Source organism: Eriocheir sinensis, chromosome 29 (genome assembly GCF_024679095.1).
Source record: "Eriocheir sinensis breed Jianghai 21 chromosome 29, ASM2467909v1, whole genome shotgun sequence".
Lineage (NCBI taxonomy): Eukaryota > Metazoa > Arthropoda > Malacostraca > Decapoda > Varunidae > Eriocheir > Eriocheir sinensis.
Genome location: NC_066537.1, coordinates 1657778 through 1675628, shown reverse-complemented (window position 1 = coordinate 1675628; position 17851 = coordinate 1657778). Strand labels below are relative to the sequence as shown.

The following is a 17851-nucleotide window of genomic DNA, read 5'->3' as shown; positions in this document are numbered from 1 at the left end:
AGAATTACTATTAAAAACCGAGGCGAAATAAAAATTTAACGTGTTCGCTATGCGTTGGCTGTCTGTTACGATATTGCCCGAATTACCTGTTAATGGGCCAATCCCACTTCGAATCTCTTTTTTGTTGTTTATATATCTAAAAAAAAAACTTTTAGGATCTGACTTGCAATTTACCGCAACTTCGTACCTCCGTTTCGCCTGCTTTTGACTTGTCGTTTTGCTTCGTAGTACCGTGTACTATTTTCGGTAGAGTTGTCGGTTTTCTTTTGCCTATATAACAAGTTCCTCTTTTGGAGAGCAAGTTTGATTTCATTATTAAACCACGGAGGATTTTTAACTTTTCGGCGCTTTTCACAAGATTGCACGGATTTATTTTGTTCAGTTAGTAATCGAGCTTTAAAGTCTTGCCAAGATTCTTCGACGTCGATGTTGGATACTAATTGAAAGTTCGTTAATGACTGTCTTATTCTTTCAAAATCCGCTCTTTTAAAATTGGAAACCAATACCTTATTCTCTGCAATCCTTGTTTGAGCTCTTATGTCGAGACGCACCAGTCTATGATCGCATGACCCAAGGTGTTCGCCAACGCTAACATTGTCAACTAAGTTCTCTTGGGTTACTAATACAAGATCAAGAATATTATTATCGCGCGTTGGTTCACTAACCATTTGGCTAAGGCAGTTATTTTCAACGAAGTCTAACATCCTGTGCGATTCCCCCTCGGATCCCGTGAATGTCTGTCAGTCTATATGCGGTAGATTACAATCACCCAAAATCAATGCACCACTGTTTCAGAGAGTTCTTTGCAAAACGCTGTACATTATTTCATCATCCTCGCGTGATTGGCCTGGAGGCCTGTAAGTGACGGATATGTTGATTTTTAATTGATCGGTATTTGTACTCGCGCTCACGTGTTCTACAGTACTGGCCTCTGGTGTTTAACAACGGGCTGCAAGCTACTTTTAACGTAAAGAGCCACTCCTCCACTTCTACGATTAACTCGGTCTTTATTGAAAAATATAAAGTTATCTATATTATATTCAGAAATTAAGTCCTTATTAGCGATGTCAATAAATGTTTCAGTTACGGCAATTACATCAAAATCTTCTGTTTTAGTTAGGCATTGCAATTCATCGATCTTATCTCTTATTAAACTGCCTTTTGTTATAACTCGAGAGACGGAGTTGTTAGTTGTTTTACGATTTAGTGAAGTGGTGGCCGCATGACAACTATCTATATTTACGTAAGTGGACGGGGTGTGAACACGCGACTCGTTTTCTGCTCTACAGTCCCGAACAGCGCCGTGAAGCAGCCTCCCAAATCTTGCCGCTCCAACTGCAGACTAATGGAGTCCATCTTTCTGAAATAGACTCTTCATACCATAAAATTGATCCAAAAAGTTTACGTAGCCGGCGTCCATTTCCCTGCAAAGAGTTTGAAGTCTGTTATTTAGGCTAAAGGCCTTACTGTAAAAGACCGAAGCAGCCGACATTCTGGGAAGAACACGTGAAATGAGATCATTATTTGATTTCGTCTTGTACTGCTGGATAAGTCTACGATACTTCTCCAGCAGTTCCTCAGACCGGACATTGCAGACATCATTGGTACCTCTCACCTGTGTGAATAACAGTGAATCATTAGTAGCCTGAGGGGAGATCTCCTCAAGAGCAGCTGTTACATCGTCGATCACCAGGATAGCAATAGTTCCATCTTCGACGAGGAAATCTGCCGCAGAACTCAACGACCTGCTGGCGAATCGTGGAGTCACCCACCAGGACAGTGCTCTCCTGCTCGTCCTCCTCCTTCAGAATGGCAAACCTGTTGAAGCAACGAACAGGATAAATTGCTTGTCTGGCTGGTTTGGCTCCTCCCTTTACGACGGTGAAGACGGTGAAGCCATCATGGGCAGTGCCAAGGTCTAAATAAATGGGAAGTCAGCTCAAGCGCAGATTAGGTGACGTCAGGTGATCAGTGGGAGGAGCCTCCTCTCGCTCTTTCTCTCTATCTCCACAAGTGTAAAGGAACCTAAGCTAGCTGGCAACCCCTTAGTCCCTCTCTCTCGCTCGCACCGGTAAATTCTCTCTCTCTCTCTCTCTCTCTCTCTCTCTCTCTCTCTCTCTCTCTCTCTCTCTCTCTGTGTGTGTGTGTGTGTGTGTATTTGTGTGTGTGTGTGTGTGTGTGTGTAATAATAAAGGTAAAAGGAAGAGGAATCATTAACAATATTTTGCGTGTGTGTAGTACGTACTACTTTGCAGTTTCATATATTATGCATATAGCATCTTAGCCAGAGATTAATAGAACCTTTATTACATACTGGAGTTCTTGGTAGTTTTCCAGTAAATCCCGTATATTTTATAGATCTATTAGTACAGGATATAAAAGGCATAAATGTGCTTTGGAAGCATTTTATTTCCTCTTGTACTTTTCTTCAGTATGTACAAGCATTACACAAGCTATTACCTAATATATACCTATATATTTGTATCTTTCAATCTATCCATCTATCTGTATTTATTCATTTATCCATCTATCTATCTGTCTATATGTAGCAAGGCCCCACCACACTTGCCCCATCCACCTGAGGGATGATCTTTAGCCAAGGTCAGCATCCACCCACCTGACAGATAACCACTTCTAGCTAATTAAGTCACACCCCAGTGCAAATGTGGACAGAGTTACTCACTAATCGGCTCTTAAAATGAGGTAGGAGACCTGCCCACCCGCCCACCACCCCACCCTCTCCGCCACACACTCGTAAATACGCAGGTATAAACACACATGCATACACACAAGTATACACACACACACACACACACACACACACAAGTAGTCAAGTACTATACCAACACACACACACACACACACACACACACACACACACACACACAAGTAGTCAAGTACTATACCAACACACACACACACACACACACACACACACACACACACACACACACACACACACACACACACACACACACACACACAGTCCCTTAATGACCTAAGGCCAATCGCCATCACGCCCATTCCCAGCCTCATTTGTGAAGATTTTATTTTTAACTGGGCTTATGATGATATTAGTAACCTCATAGACATCCAACAATTTGGCAACATGAAGCACTCCTCCACCACTCATTGCGAGCTCACCATCAGTGCACAATTTGGCTCACTTCACTGATCGCTCGGCCCGATATAGGTTCTCCGGTAGGAAACGGATGTAACAAGGACGGTACTACAGGAAATATCCTTCCTCATCTGAGGAGTGACGAACCATTTCCGGCGGTTTACCTCAAACTCACACAACGCCGGTGCAAGAACTGCGAATCTCACAGATGCAGTTGCCGTCTCAAAGACCTGCTGAGATGTACCGCCGGTTGTGGTTGCGCTGAGGGAACTTGTCGAAATCCTTTGAACAGTGCCCAAGATGACTCAGACTAGATAAAGGATGACTGATGTTGATGTTTTTATCTCAACACAGATTTTTAGATCAAAAGAACTTCATAAAAGCAGATCCTTACATTGTCCCAGTGTTATGAAATAAATGCAGATGTTAATTCAGTTGCATTTTCTGAGCATTTTTTTCATGTTTGTCTGTACAAAGGGAAATAAAGAGATAAGATATAGCTTAGCAGTTTTTTGGGATGTATGTAACATAATAATATCTTCAAATACAGCAAATTGATCTCGAAAAAATAAGAAGTTGTGTCATTTTATTATAAATGGGCGTGTTCGATAATGGCAGCCATTTTGTTTTGCGTATAAAATATTAAAAAAGGCCTAAATCAATGGGCATCCACCTGAAATATGGCCATATTAACCACCTGACATGGATGCCAGCTACTAACATTCCGTACTCCCTAGAGTGATTTCTAGGCCTCTTTACAGATTTTGCCACTAGTCTAGGAGCAATCCACAGTCCACACACGTTCCACCCCTACCAAGGCTAGCCTACTACTACTGATACTACCACCACTACTACTACTACTACTACTACTACTACTACTACTACTACTACTACTACTACTACTACTAACATTACTACTGCTGCTACTGCCATCATTACTGCTAATACTACTACTTACATTAATAATAATACTTCTACTTATTCCACACCACCTCTTACTCCAGGCCTACCTCGGCCCCCGAACCTCAAGGCTGCGGCGGAGGGCCCTGACGGCATTCTTGCTGGACTAACTGAAGGCAAAGTCTGGATCGACCACTCCACTACAGATTGTGACCAGACCAAGGTGATGTACAAATTTGATCGGTACACCTTTCTCCCCTTTTAAGCCCTCTCCGTGGGGCAGGTCACATTATGAGGTAGGAGGGGTGAGGGAGAGTGAGGAAGGGACAGACACCTGTAGGAGGTGGATAGTGGAAGAAAAAGAGAGAGAGAGAGAGAGAGTCAGGGGGGGCATGGAGTCTCGCGTTTTGAAGCCACTAAACTGTCAGTCGGCCATAGGCCTATTGTTCAAGCCGGGGAGGAGTGGCCACATGGATGTACCTCCATGAGCGGCCGGCCAGACCACGTGTCCGCGTGTGACATTTCATGAGGGTTCGTTCATGTGGCAGACTGGCAGTACATGCTTGCCGCTTACAATTTTCTAACTTGTATTTGTAAAGGAGACCGCACATCTTGGTGATGAATTGTCCTCACCGGATTTCTTGGTGATCAAGAATACATTACCGCGCTTCTTGGATATCATGTTCAGTATTTTCTTACCCGTTGCCGCATATTTACAGTAATAAATTACGAAGCTGATTCACAGACTGTGTCAGGTATAAGAACGGGAGTAATTTTGTCCAGTGTAGCACAAGCAGCAGTCACTCCATGGATGTGGTACTCTAAGGGCAAGCGCCCTCCATGTTAGGCGCGCGCCACCCTCGTATTCGTACCTCACGGCTTGAACAAAATGGCGGCCGATTTGACAGCTGAAACCAAGGAAACTGGCTTCACTCGCCAGTACAGCGCGCTCGGCGCTGTGGGCCTCTCCACCCTTAATACCTCCATGGAGTGAGTGTATGCGTGAGAGAGAGAGAGAGAGAGAGAGAGAGAGAGAGAGAGAGAGAGGGGGGGGGGAGAGGGAGGGAGGGAGGGAGGGATTGATTGATTGATTGATTGATTGACTTTTTAATTTTTTTTACGTCTTGGCCTATTGCGCCGGTAGGCTTCTTCCCGGTGGATCCTGAATTCCTGATGGTCGGTCCAAGGCTTCTTCCCTGTGGGGCCTGATGGTCGGCCCAGCCCGTTCTGGCGCAGGCGAGTGTCTATAGTGGCGCCATCTTGCACTGGGTCATGCTGCCCTCCCGGAGCTCATCTTTAATCCTAGAATCTAGAGCCCGGGGCCGGTATACATAAATCTTTTCTGTTAGCCTTAACAATTTCTGCTAGTTAGCAGTAAGACGCTAACAGAAAGCGGAACTTGGCAACTGATAACTAGCAAACAGCTGTTTGTTAAGTTTCGGCTCAGGGGTGCCAACTGTACTATACTCTCGACAATCTCGTGTTCCCTCCTACTATCTCTATCCTAAATTTCAATCTAAAGCTGGGTGTTGCGCCTACGTGCGCAACGACATCACTTTCTCTCGTGCCCACGACCTTGACTCTTCTGAATTTTCCACCATCTGGCTAAGACTTCATTGTCATTCTATTACTAAATACATCTGTGCTGTTTATCTCTCGCCTAACTCTACTAACTATCTTGGGAGATTTCAATGTTCACCACCAGCTTTGGCTTTCATCCTCTTTCACTGACCGGCCTGGTGAACAAGCCTACAACTTTGCTCTCCTCAACGACCTAGAGCAGTTGGTTCAGCACCCTACTCGTATTCCCGACCGTCTTGGAGACAGGCCCACCATTCTAGACCTCTTCCTTACCTCTAATCCTTCTGCTTACTCTGTCAAACTGTTCTCTCCGTTGGGCTCCTCCGATCATAACCTTTTTTCTATATCCTGTCCTATCGTTCCTGTACATCCTCTGGACCCACCGAAGAGGCGATGCTTCTGGCATTTTGCTTCAGCTCGGTGAGACGACCTGAGGATGTACTTTTCCGATTTCCCGTGGAATGATTACTGCTTCCAGGAGAAAGACCCCTCTGTGTGTGCTCAGCGCATCACAGAGGTGATTGTCTCTGGAATGGAGGCATACATTCCACGTACTTTCTCTACTCCTCATGCTAAAAAGCCTTGGTTTAATCATGCTTGTTCTCGTGCTATTAAAGATAGAGAGGCAGCTCACAAAAGGTTCCAGAGCCTTCGAACTCCCGCTAACCTTGATCTATACATTTCAGCCCGGAATCGTGCCAAATCTATTCTCCGACTTACCAAAACTTCCTTCATTAATAGAAAATGTCAACACCTTGCTTCTTCTAATTCTTCCCGTAACTTCTGGCATCTAGCCAAAAATATCTCCTCCAATTTCACTTCTTCCTCTTTCCCTCGTCTCCTTAACCCTGACCTCTCTTAGCCGTTTCGGTGAAACTTTCTCTGTTGCGCTAAACATATCGAAAGCCTTCGATAGAGTCTGGCACCAGTCTTTGCTTTCTAAACTGCCCTCTTACGGTTTCTATCCCTCTCTCTGTTCCTTTATCTCCAGTTTCCTTTCCGGCCGTTCTATCTCTGCAGTGGTAGACGGTCACTGCTCTTCCCTTAAACCTATCAACAGTGGCGTTCCACAGGGCTCTGTCCTATCACCCACTCTCTTCCTGTTACTCATCAATGATCTTCTTTCCATAACAAACTGTCCTGTCCACTCATACGCCGACGACTCCACTTTGCATTATTCAACTTCTTTCAATAGAAGACCCTCTCAACAGGAAGTACACGACTCCAGACTGGAGGCTGCAGAACGCTTAACCTCAGACCTTGCTATCATTTCCGATTGGGGCAGAAGGAACCTTGTGTCCTTCAATGCCTCAAAAACTCAATTTCTCCACCTATCAACTCGACACAATCTTCCAAACACCTATCCCCTATTCTTCGACAACACTCAGCTGTCACCGTCTTCAACACTAAACATCCTCGGTCTATCCTTAACTCAAAATCTCAACTGGAAACGTCATATCTCCTCTCTCGCTAAATCAGCTTCCTCGAGGTTGGGCGTTCTGTATCGTCTCCGCCAGTTCTTCTCCCCCGCGCAATTGCTATTCATCTACAGGGGCCTTGTCCGCCCTCGTATGGAGTATGCATCTCACTTGTGGGGAGGCTCCACTCACACAGCTCTTCTGGACACAGTGGAGTCTAAGGCTCTTCGTCTCATCAGCTCTTCTCCTCCTACTGATAGTCTTCTACCTCTTAAATTCCGTCGCGATGTTGCCTCTTTTTCTATCTTCTATCGATATTTCCACGCTGACTGCTCTTCTGGACTTGCTAACTGCATGCCTCCCCCCCTCCCGCAGCCCCGCTGCACACGACTTTCTACTCATGCTCATCCCTATACTATCCAAACCCCTTATGCAAGAGTTAACCAGCATCTTCACTCTTTCATCCCTCACGCTGGTAAACTCTGGAACAATCTTCCTTCATCTGTATTTCCTCCTGCCTACGACTTGAACTCTTTCAAAAGGAGGGTATCAGGACACCTCTCCTCCCGAAATTGACCTTTCTTTCGGCCACCTCTTTTGATTCTTTTTTTGGAGCAGCGAGTAGCGGTTTTTTTTTTTAGTATTGTTTTCTTTTTTTGTGTGCCCTTGAGCTGTCTCCTTTGTTGTAAAAAATATATATATTCATTAATCTGCTGATTAAGTGTCAATAATAATTAAAAAACAAAAAAATATGTTCACTACCTGAGTCCTGTCATGAGTTCCCGTGGAATTACTGGCTGCAAAAGATGTTTTCACCTCGTTTTTATATTAGGTGTTCTTTTGTGTCTCCTAAAACTTCAACTTTCTCTCGCGCTTCCTGAGAAGATAACGGGAAAGGTTTAAGCATTCACTAACATATTGTATCTATCCGCGAGGAACTATATCGTAATTTTCTTCGTAAATACAACAAACACATCTATGTATCCGCGCAAGCCTTAATCTCCAATCATTCCCGATTAAAATGCTTTTTTGGGTGAAGAAAAAAGGTCAACAAATAAGGGAGGAGTTACAATAAGAACATAAGCAATCATGCTAACAGCTGTTTGCTAAGCGGTAAAAGTGCTCCCTGTCGCTGTTACCCTAACAGTTCTGTTAAGGCCTTAACAAACTTTGTGAATATCTGTTAGCGGTTAACAGAAAATATTAAGGCTAGCAGGAATATGAATTAATTATAACAGCTGTTTGCTAGGGGTAACAATTTTTATGTATATGGGCCCGGGTTGATAGGTGGTCTTCTGGACAGCATGTGGGTAGTTTTAAGCCACTCGGCGGCGGCTGAAAAATCCCAGCTTGGTGGCACCGGTCGGGGATTGGACTCGCGTCTTCCTGAACGCGGGGCCGTCTCGCTATCCGTTCAGCCACCGCCTCCCCAATTGATTGATTGATTGATTGATTGATGTATGGATGTATGGATGGATTGATTGATTGATGGATTGATGGATTGATGGATTCTTTATTTAACTCGATAGGTACTATAATATATACATATTTCGATTTTTTTCATTACAGAATTTATTGGCTCGTTGAGATTATGCTCTAATACGAGCCTAAAGAAAATATATGATTTTAGTATTCCATCACAGGATGGCTGGCCCATCGCCAAGGTTATATATGACTAAATATCTGTTGACCAATGACAGTTCCTTAATTTCATAACAAATGTTAGTACAATACTACAATATACTGTGCATTTACATTATGTATTTACACTTATTTGGTGAGAAACCAAAAAATCACGCATTCTCTCTCTCTCTCTCTCTCTCTCTCTCTCTCTCTCTCTCTCTCTCTCTCTCTCTCTCTCTCTCTCTCTCTCTCTCTCACACACACACACACACACACACACACACACACACACACACACACTGGTTAGAGCGCTGCGCTGCCATACTTCACGGTCTGACAGGGCGGCGGTTCGAGCCCGCTCAGGTCAGATTCTTTCCGTTGGCTAGGAGTGGTTACTGTCCCCCCTTGAACAAGGGGGATTGGGTGTGTGGTGTGTGAGTTCCTGGCAGTACCCATAAATCGACGATAAAGAGCACTTGCTCATGTCGGGAGGGTACCTGTTGGCGATTACGAGTCCAACATTAGATCAGGCCGTGGTGAACAGGGGCGTATTTAGGACCTTGAAACATTGGGGGCTTGGCCCAGCTTAAAATGCTGGGTGGTCGGAGGCGAGAGAAGCGCGGAGTTTTTAGGGTAATTCTGAGGCATCTCTGACATACATTAGGGCCAATTTTTGTGTTATTGTATTTAGCAGTAACACTGAAAATATGGCAAGAGGGTCATAATAAAACTTTCAAGGTCATTATCAAATTATATTAAAGCATAAGCACATTTAAGCGCTTAAGACTGATGTATCATACATATAAATGTACTGGACAGACAACTTCAAAAAAACATATTCTTTCGGGTACGTTTACTGCAGAGAACAAGGGAATAAAAACTGATGAAAACCAATTGGACGTTTTTACATTGTACTGAAGTAAAATAAGAAACATCTGAGTAAGTGAGCATCAAGTAATTAGCAATCAGAAACTACCAGTTTTCACAATTCATCTAGTTTTTTTTATTAAATTTATTCTGTTACCAAGTCAGGTTAAAAACTACAGTTCAGCACTCTTACACTTAACTCTTGTTTTTTGCCTGGAAAAAAAAATTGTCCGTGTCTGGAAATTAGACTGTCACCACGTTCAGTAGGAGAGACCGGGGCTAGTTGTCACAATTTTCACTAATTTTGTCTCAAATTGGGTACAATGATCCGAAATAATTAAATGACAATGATTGCATGAATGTCACAGTGTAGTGCGCAAACGTAGTGATTTTCAACAAGCTAATTTAATTTCTAGATTTTTACTGCAGCTTTAAAAATGATGACTCTTCTGTGACAACTTGCCCCAGCTACGGCATAGGTTGTCGCAACGCATGGGGCAAGTTGTCACAAGATGTGCCATCAGGACAATGTTTCATGGTGAAATTAAACGACAATAAAACAATACTGTTCCACTCATGGTAAAGCCTTTTAATAATGATGTTTTCACGTCGGAGAAAATAACTGACCACAAAAAGAGAGGGAAAACTTCTAAGAAAAAAACCCAGGATAGCAAGGAAGAAAACGAAAAAACTAATTATTAAAAAAGGAAAATAAACATTATCATCAAAAAAGTAAAAAAACCCTCTTATAATAATGTGAAGAAAGGGAAAAAAACTACTTATAACTGTGAAAACAAGAGAGTAAAAACTTCTACAAAATTAATTAAAAATGATGTAAAATCAGAAGTCTTTTTGGATAGTCAGAGTCCCAGTTTTGGCACAAGAATATACCAGATCCAGAAGTGCATAGCTCGTGAGATCACATTTCACATGCCATACATTTCACCCACGCCTTCCTTGGTTTGCTGACAGAGAATGGCTCACAGGATATCACGCAGAAGAATTCCTCATCAGATGAGGAATCCTCTGAGACTTATGGCATCCTCTTTGCCTTTCCTTTACCCTTGCCTTTCCCTGACGATTGCCCTTTGGCTTTTTTGGCTTCTTTCAACGCACGTTTAACTGGTGAGTCGGTGACAATTTGGCTTCGTCCTCATTTCCGTCCCTTTCTTGTCTCTTGTGCTCCAGCTTTTGGGAAAGGTCTTAGCTGTTCAGCTATGAGAGGTGTAGGCTGTCCTGATTCATTATCACAACTGTCTGAATCAACTGGTCTTGGGAGCTTTGTTCCCGATGTACTTGCCACTGGCTGATCTCTAGCCGTTTGGCCACCCTCTGCAGCAGTGACTAAGTTGGGAACAGCACTCAGAACGACTGATGTGCTGGGCAGTGGCTGTATCTGTGTGTCCACGTGTTCATCACCTTTTGAAGCAAGTGCACCTTCCTGTGACTTGGAGCCTCATTGACTTTTCAAAGGGTCTGTCTGTGACAGATGCTGACAAAAAGTCACTGTCGGTGAAAACATCCCTATTGAAGGAATAAATCCCCGTTACCTGGAATCCTGAGGCAATGTTTTTAGACGTGAAGGCCAAAGGGAATGCCCTGGCTATGATCCTGGGAATGTCGTGGTACTTCAAGGGTTTCCCATGATTCTGTAGGCACCAGTCGTCGTACGCTGTGTTGATGTACTTTTTCAGGGGGCCGTAAACAGACCTGTCCAATGGCTGCAAGCGGTGGGTGCAGTGAGGTGGGAGGGTCAGTATCGGAACACCATTCTCTTTAGCGCAGTCTAAACCTTCAATGGAGAGGTGTGATGCATGGCTGTCGAGGAGTAAAAGGGATGGTCTCTCCTTGTATCATCTAGCATGTCAAACGAAATGCTTCAGATAAAGAGTGAAGCTGTCCTCCTGCATCCATCCACTTTTATTGCTTGTTCCTGCGCTTCCAGGGGGAGTTTGATGCAGCAGAAACTCCTTAAGTGGACCCTTGGGAAAACGAAAAATGAAGGAATGGTGTTTCCCGATGCTGATGCAGCGCATGCAACTGTCACCAATGTACCGCGCTCGGCTGAAACAATGGACGAAACCTGCTTGGTTCCCTTCCTTTGCAGAATTCCTTTCGGGAGTCTGAACAGTGGTCACTCCTGTCTCGTCCATATTCCATAAGTCACAAGGGCTGTAGTTATGTCTCGAATACGCTGTTGCCAAATTGTCAAAAAATGCCTTGACGTTTGCCTCATTGAAGGCTGTTGCTCGAGCCAGGCTTATAGCTTGTGGCTTCCTCAGGGAAAGATTTTTGTGTCGCCGTATGAAAGCCATTAGCCAGTCCTCACTTGCCATTTTCTTTTCTTCCCAATCTGATGGGATCTGGAGGTTGTTTTTTGCTGGCAAGGTCGTATGCCAGTTTTCTGACCGCTTTTGGAGTTAGGCCAAAGTAGATGTCGCTAGCCTTGAGTAGATAGTCGCGCAGGAGTTCCTCATAGGTGTCGTTAAACACCTGTCGATGGCGTTGATAACCAAACGAGAATATCAGCATGGTCGTCTTCTCTTGCAAGTCCTCATTTGTTGCTTTCTTGCAGTACCGGCTAAGAGTCCGGTAGTTTATTTCAAACTCTTCTGCTGCTTTCCGTAGTTTCACATTTTCGAGCTTGACTCGCCGCACTGCTTGTAGAACAGCTACTGGTGTTACATTTTCTCCTCTCTCTGTCTTCTTCTTATAGCTTCTCGCCATAGCGAAGGATTTCCTGTCTTGCTGTGTGAGGAATGAATCGATTAATATGAAAAGCAAATATATCGACTATAACACTTGTGAGGACGTTGGTGTCATAGTGCTCTTGAAAACAGTCATATTGAGTCATCTTAGCAATAATCAATAAGTTTTCAAATTTTACCTTATTTTCAGTTTACACTCATTGTTCCCAAATAGCTGTTTATTTCTTTAGCAAATCATTTTGATGGATATTATTACATAAATATAAAGAATAAAACTTACTAGATATGAAAAAAATACTCCACACATTTTTACCTATATTTTTGCTAATCATCAAGGATAGAGCCTCGCTACACAACCGCGCAAAAAATTCTGACATTCAAGTATCGATTAAAAACTCGCACTCAACTAATTTTGATGGATATTATTGCATAAATATAAAGAACATAAGTTACTAGATATGAAAAAAAATACAGCACACATTCTTACCTGTATTTTTGTTAATCATCAAGAATAGGGCCTAGCTACACAACCACAAAGAAAAAAAGTTGACATTCAAATATCGATAGACTATCTATTTAAAATTCGCGCTCAAGTCATTGTGATAGCTATTATTGCAGAAATATATAGAATAAAACGTACCGGATATGAAAAAAATAAATACAGCACACATTCTTACCTGTATTTCTGCTAATCAATTGTTGTCACATGTTAGGACTCAGGCAGGGGCAAGTTGTCACATTGACATCTAGCCCCACTTTGTGACAACTTGCCCCAGGGTATGGGTGCACTGAAATTCGAGCGAGTGTACAGAATTAAACAGTTTTCTGTGCCTTTTTGGGCATGAATTATGAGGCTCACATACAATTAGCACGAAAAAAGCACTTACTTCGATTCAACAGACAATTGATGACTCACCTACAAGAAACCCTTAATTAAGTCAAGTGACAACTAAAGCCCCGGTCTCCCCTATAATACCTTTTTTTTTTAATAGGAAGATTAAGCAATTCATTTTGTAAATAATATAATATTAATGGTAGCCACAACTTAAGTCTGAAGAAAAAATAACTTCACATTCCAGCTGCAACGGAAGAATCAATTTATTTTTTTGCTCTACACACCTAAAAAAAAAAAATGAAAAAAAAAAAAAACGTTCAGCCTTAAGCCTTATAATACACATATTGTTTATTCCTTTGTCATAGTCTAGGCAATCATATCACGATAGTAAGTAATGTGGCCCGTCAGGTTTCATCTCCTGCAGCCTACTAGTACTATACAACTACATTTTATAAATTTAGATGCTGGTTGTTACTCCTGCCATGTCATCAGTTCCTGCAGGCTGCAAGTTCATTTAATACGAGGTTAAAGACGTATTAGAAGCTTCTTTTACTGTTATGCTTTTAACTTATTTTTATATCAACGAAATTCTATCTCGAGTAATTGTCACGTAACTATATAATGACCACAGGTTTTTTGCCTAAAGCAAAATATCAATAAATTACCTCTTGAAATTTGCTAAATATTAACTGGATCCTTAGGAAATTGGAAAAATTATGGTCTCTCGTTCCGCTTCGATCTGCTGAATGCTGGAGCAATTCAGTGCAGTGTGCACCAGGGGCGTTTCTAGGACCCTGTGTAGTGCGGGGACTAAGCCTGATGGGCGAGCCTCCCACAAGGCCATAACTCACTCTGCGAGGGGGGTACCTCTTTGGCCGACTGGTTAAGGAGTGACTCTCCTGTCTCGCTGGTCGCGGATTCGATCCCTCAGCGCCGGCAAAACTTTTCCTTGTCTGGATTAATTTCTCGTGTGTTTCGTTACAAGCAGAGGTCGTGTTGGAGTATAGTATAAATGAGAAAATTCGGGCATTTCACTGGTGGCAAAGCGGTGCTTCTGTGATTCTTTTGTGTCACCCCGAGTGGGTAACAGGTAGAGTGATGGCCCATGCTCCCCGAAGTTCATTGAAAACGGAAAATCTCAACACACAGAAATCAATCTACATAGGAATGGGGAGCCGTGTAGTGCGGCAACTAAGCCTGATGGGCGAGCCTCCCATAACTCACTCTGCGACGGGGATACCTTTTTAGCCAACTGGTTAAGGTCGCTGGTCGCGGGTTCGATCCCCGGCGCCAGCAAAACCTTTCCTTGTCTGGATTAATTTCTCTTGTGTTTCGTTACACACCGAGGTCGTGTTGGAGTGTAGTAAAGAGAAAATTCGGGCATTTCACTTGAAACATGGGGGGCTTAGCCCAGCCCAAAGTGCTGGGTGGTTGGAGCCTGGAGGCGAGAGAAGCGCGGAGTTTTTAGGGTAATTCTGAGGCATCTCTGACATACATTAGGGCAAATTTATGTGTTATTGTATTTAGCAGTAACACTGAAAATATGGCAAGAGGGTCATAATAAAACTTTCAAGGTCATTATCAAATTATAGTAAAGCATAAGCACATTTAAGCGCTTAAGACTGATGTATCATACATATAAATGTACTGGACAGACAACTTCAATTTTTTTTTTTATTTATTTATTTATTTATTTATTTATTTATTTATTTTTTTTTTTTGCTCTACTCACCTAAAAATGAGGGGAAAAACTTTCTGCCTTTAGCCTTATAAAAGTCATATTAATTGTTTATCTCGTCGTCATAGCCTATATAGGTAATCATATACGATAGTATAAATAATGTGGCCCGTCAGGTTTCATCTCCTGCAGCCTACTACTCTACTACTACATTTTATAAATTTAGATGCAGGTTTTTACTCCTGCCACGTCATCAGTTCCTGCAGGTTGCAAGTTATTTAATACAAGGTTAAAGACGTAATATAAAAGCTTCTTTTACTGTAATGCTTTTAACTTGTTTTTATATCAACGAAGTTCAATCTCGCGTAATTGTCACGTACCTAATAACCACAGGTTTTTCTCTACAGCAAAATATCAATAAAAAGACTTCTTGAAATTCACTAAATAATAACTGGATCCTTTGGAAACCAGAAAAATTACGGTCCCTCGTTCCACTTCGAACTGCTGAATGCTGGAGCAATTCGGTGCAGTGTGCACATTTCCCATCATTGCATAACTACCATATATTTTAAGGAGTTAGTGTGCCTTGTGTGACAAAAAAAACACTCGACTAAACTATGGATACTTGCTAGCTGGCTAAAGAGCCCTCTGCTTCACCAACTTGAGCTAACAAACAATGTAAAGGCAGCGGCAGTCTCCCGTCCTGACTCATCTGCAGTTACAGCAACGGCAGGAAGTAACTCTTCCTCCTCCTGTTCTTGCCTTGGAGGCTGCACCTAATTGCCTTGGTCCCCTTTCTTTTCGAAAAAGCTTCTTATATCCATAGCCTCAGACTCAGGCCTTGCTCGCTACTACCAATCAACAAGCTCTCTCGCTCACACGTGTGCGCGGGCAGGGATACGCACCTTGGCTGGCGCCTGGTACCACTGCCTGACCGATGGCCAACTGGCGAGTGGCCGTGAATACGTAACGTGATAGGAACATGAACCGGACGGGATCAAACCGTGTGATCTCCGTATGAGATCTAGCAAATATAATTTCTAGTGGAAACAGTTTAACTCGGAGGAGTAGGTAGGAAGACACCTACCGAACGGGCGTGAGCTACTCCCGGTGAGGATATATGGGAAGCGAGGAGGGTGCTAAAGCCCTTCAAAGACCCTTCCCATGTCCTCACTAACCGTTTCCCTTTTGTCTCATCAACACCAGAGAGTAGTTCAGCGTGCTCTCTACAGACAGTTCCTCTCTCTTTCTACACCACACTACATTCACACAACACACACACCTTTTCCCAAAATTCAAAATGGCTAACGAAAACACCGCCTTGGAGTCCCCGCCTGGGGGGGGGGAACATAAATTCCCCCAGGGAAGACTCCCTTTCTGGCTGCCGACTCGAGAGGTGTCCTGATAACTCCTCGAACCTCCTCCTTATCAATTTCTGCAACATTCGTGGTCTTCGTTTTAATTTTCATTCTGTGGAACATCATCTCTCCTCCTCTAAATCTCACCTTCTCTTCCTCACCGAAACACGGGTTTCTGAGGCTACTGACAGCAATCTCTACTCTGTTCCCTCCTACTATCTCTATCCTAAATTTCAATCTAAAGTTGGATGTTGCGCCTACGTGCGCAACGACATCACTTGCTCTCGTGCCCACGACCTTGACTCTTCTGAATTTTCCACCATCTGGCAAAAACTTCATTGTCATTCAATTACTAAATACATCTGTGCTGTTTATCTCTCGCCTAACTCTACTAATTATGTAAAATTCTTTGACTATTTGAACTCTAAAGTGGAGCACATCTTGACTCACTCTCCCTTTGCTGAAATCTCCATCTTGGGAGATTTCAATGTTCACCACCAGCTTTGGTTTTCATCCTCTTTCACTGACCAGCCTGGTGAACAAGCCTAAAGCTTTGCTCTCCTCAACGACCTAGAGCAGTTGGTTCAACACCCTACTCGTATTCCCGACCGTCTTGGAGACAGGCCCAACATTCTAGACCTCTTCCTTACCTCTAATCCTTCTGCTTACTCTGTCAAACTGCTCTCTCCGTTGGGCTCCTCCGATCATAACCTTATTTCTGTATCCTGTCCTATCGCTCCTGTACATCCTCTGGACCCACCGAAGAGGCGGTGCTTCTGGCATTTTGCTTCAGCTCGGTGGGACGACCTGAGGATGTACTTTTCCGATTTCCCGTGGAATGATTACTGCTTCCAGGAGAGAGACCCCTCTGTGTGTGCTCAGCGCATCACAGAGGTGATTGTCTCTGGAATGGAGGCATACATTCCACGTACTTTCTCTACCCCTCATGCTAAAAAGCCTTGGTTTAATCACGCTTGTTCTCGTGCTATTAAAGATAGAGAGGCAGCTCACAAAAGGTTCCAGAGCCTTCGATCTCCCGCTAACCTTGATCTTTACATTTCAGCCCGGAATCGTGCCAAATCTATTCTCCAACTTACCAAAACTTCTTTCATTAATAGAAAATGTCAACACCTTGCTTCTTCTAATTCTTCCCGTGACTTCTGGCATCTAGCCAAAAATATCTCCTTCAATTTCACTTCTTCCTCTTTCCCTCCTCTCCTTAACCCTGACGGCAGCACTGCCGTCTCATCTGTCTCTAAAGCTGAACTCTTCGCTCAAACTTTCTGTAAGAACTCCACCCTGGACGATTCTGGGCATATTCCTCCTACTCATCCCCCCTCTGACTCCTTTATGCCTGTTATTAAGATTCTTCCAAATGATGTTTTCTATGCCCTCTCTGGCCTCAACTCTCAGAAGGCTTATGGACCTGATGGAGTGCCTCCTATTGTCCTTAAAAACTGTGCTTCTGTGCTGACACCCTGCCTAGTCAAACTATTTCGTCTCTGCCTTTCAACATCTGTCTTTCCTTCCTGCTGGAAGTATGCCTTTGTACAGCCTGTGCCTAAGAAGGGTGACCGTTACAATCCCTCAAACTACCGTCCTATAGCTTTACTTTCTTGTCTATCTAAAGTTTTTGAATCAATCCTTAACCGGAAGATTCAAAAGCACCTTTCCACTTCTAACCTTCTATCTGATCGCCAGTATGGATTCCGCAAGGGGCGTTCTACTGGCGATTTTATTGCTCTCATAACTGACTCTTGGT

The 17851-nt window shown here is 43.3% G+C and overlaps 1 protein-coding gene across 2 annotated transcripts in view; it reads left to right on the top strand.

Moving 5' to 3' along the window:
* LOC127004768 (2-(hydroxymethyl)glutarate dehydrogenase-like) overlaps positions 1-17851 on the top strand; it is a 108925-nt gene that overhangs the window by 54869 nt on the left and 36205 nt on the right. For both annotated transcript variants that reach the window (XM_050872877.1, XM_050872876.1), the window contains one exon: positions 4126-4244. In XM_050872877.1, the coding sequence (XP_050728834.1) occupies positions 4126-4244 (119 nt within the window). The remainder of the gene's footprint in view (positions 1-4125; positions 4245-17851) is intronic.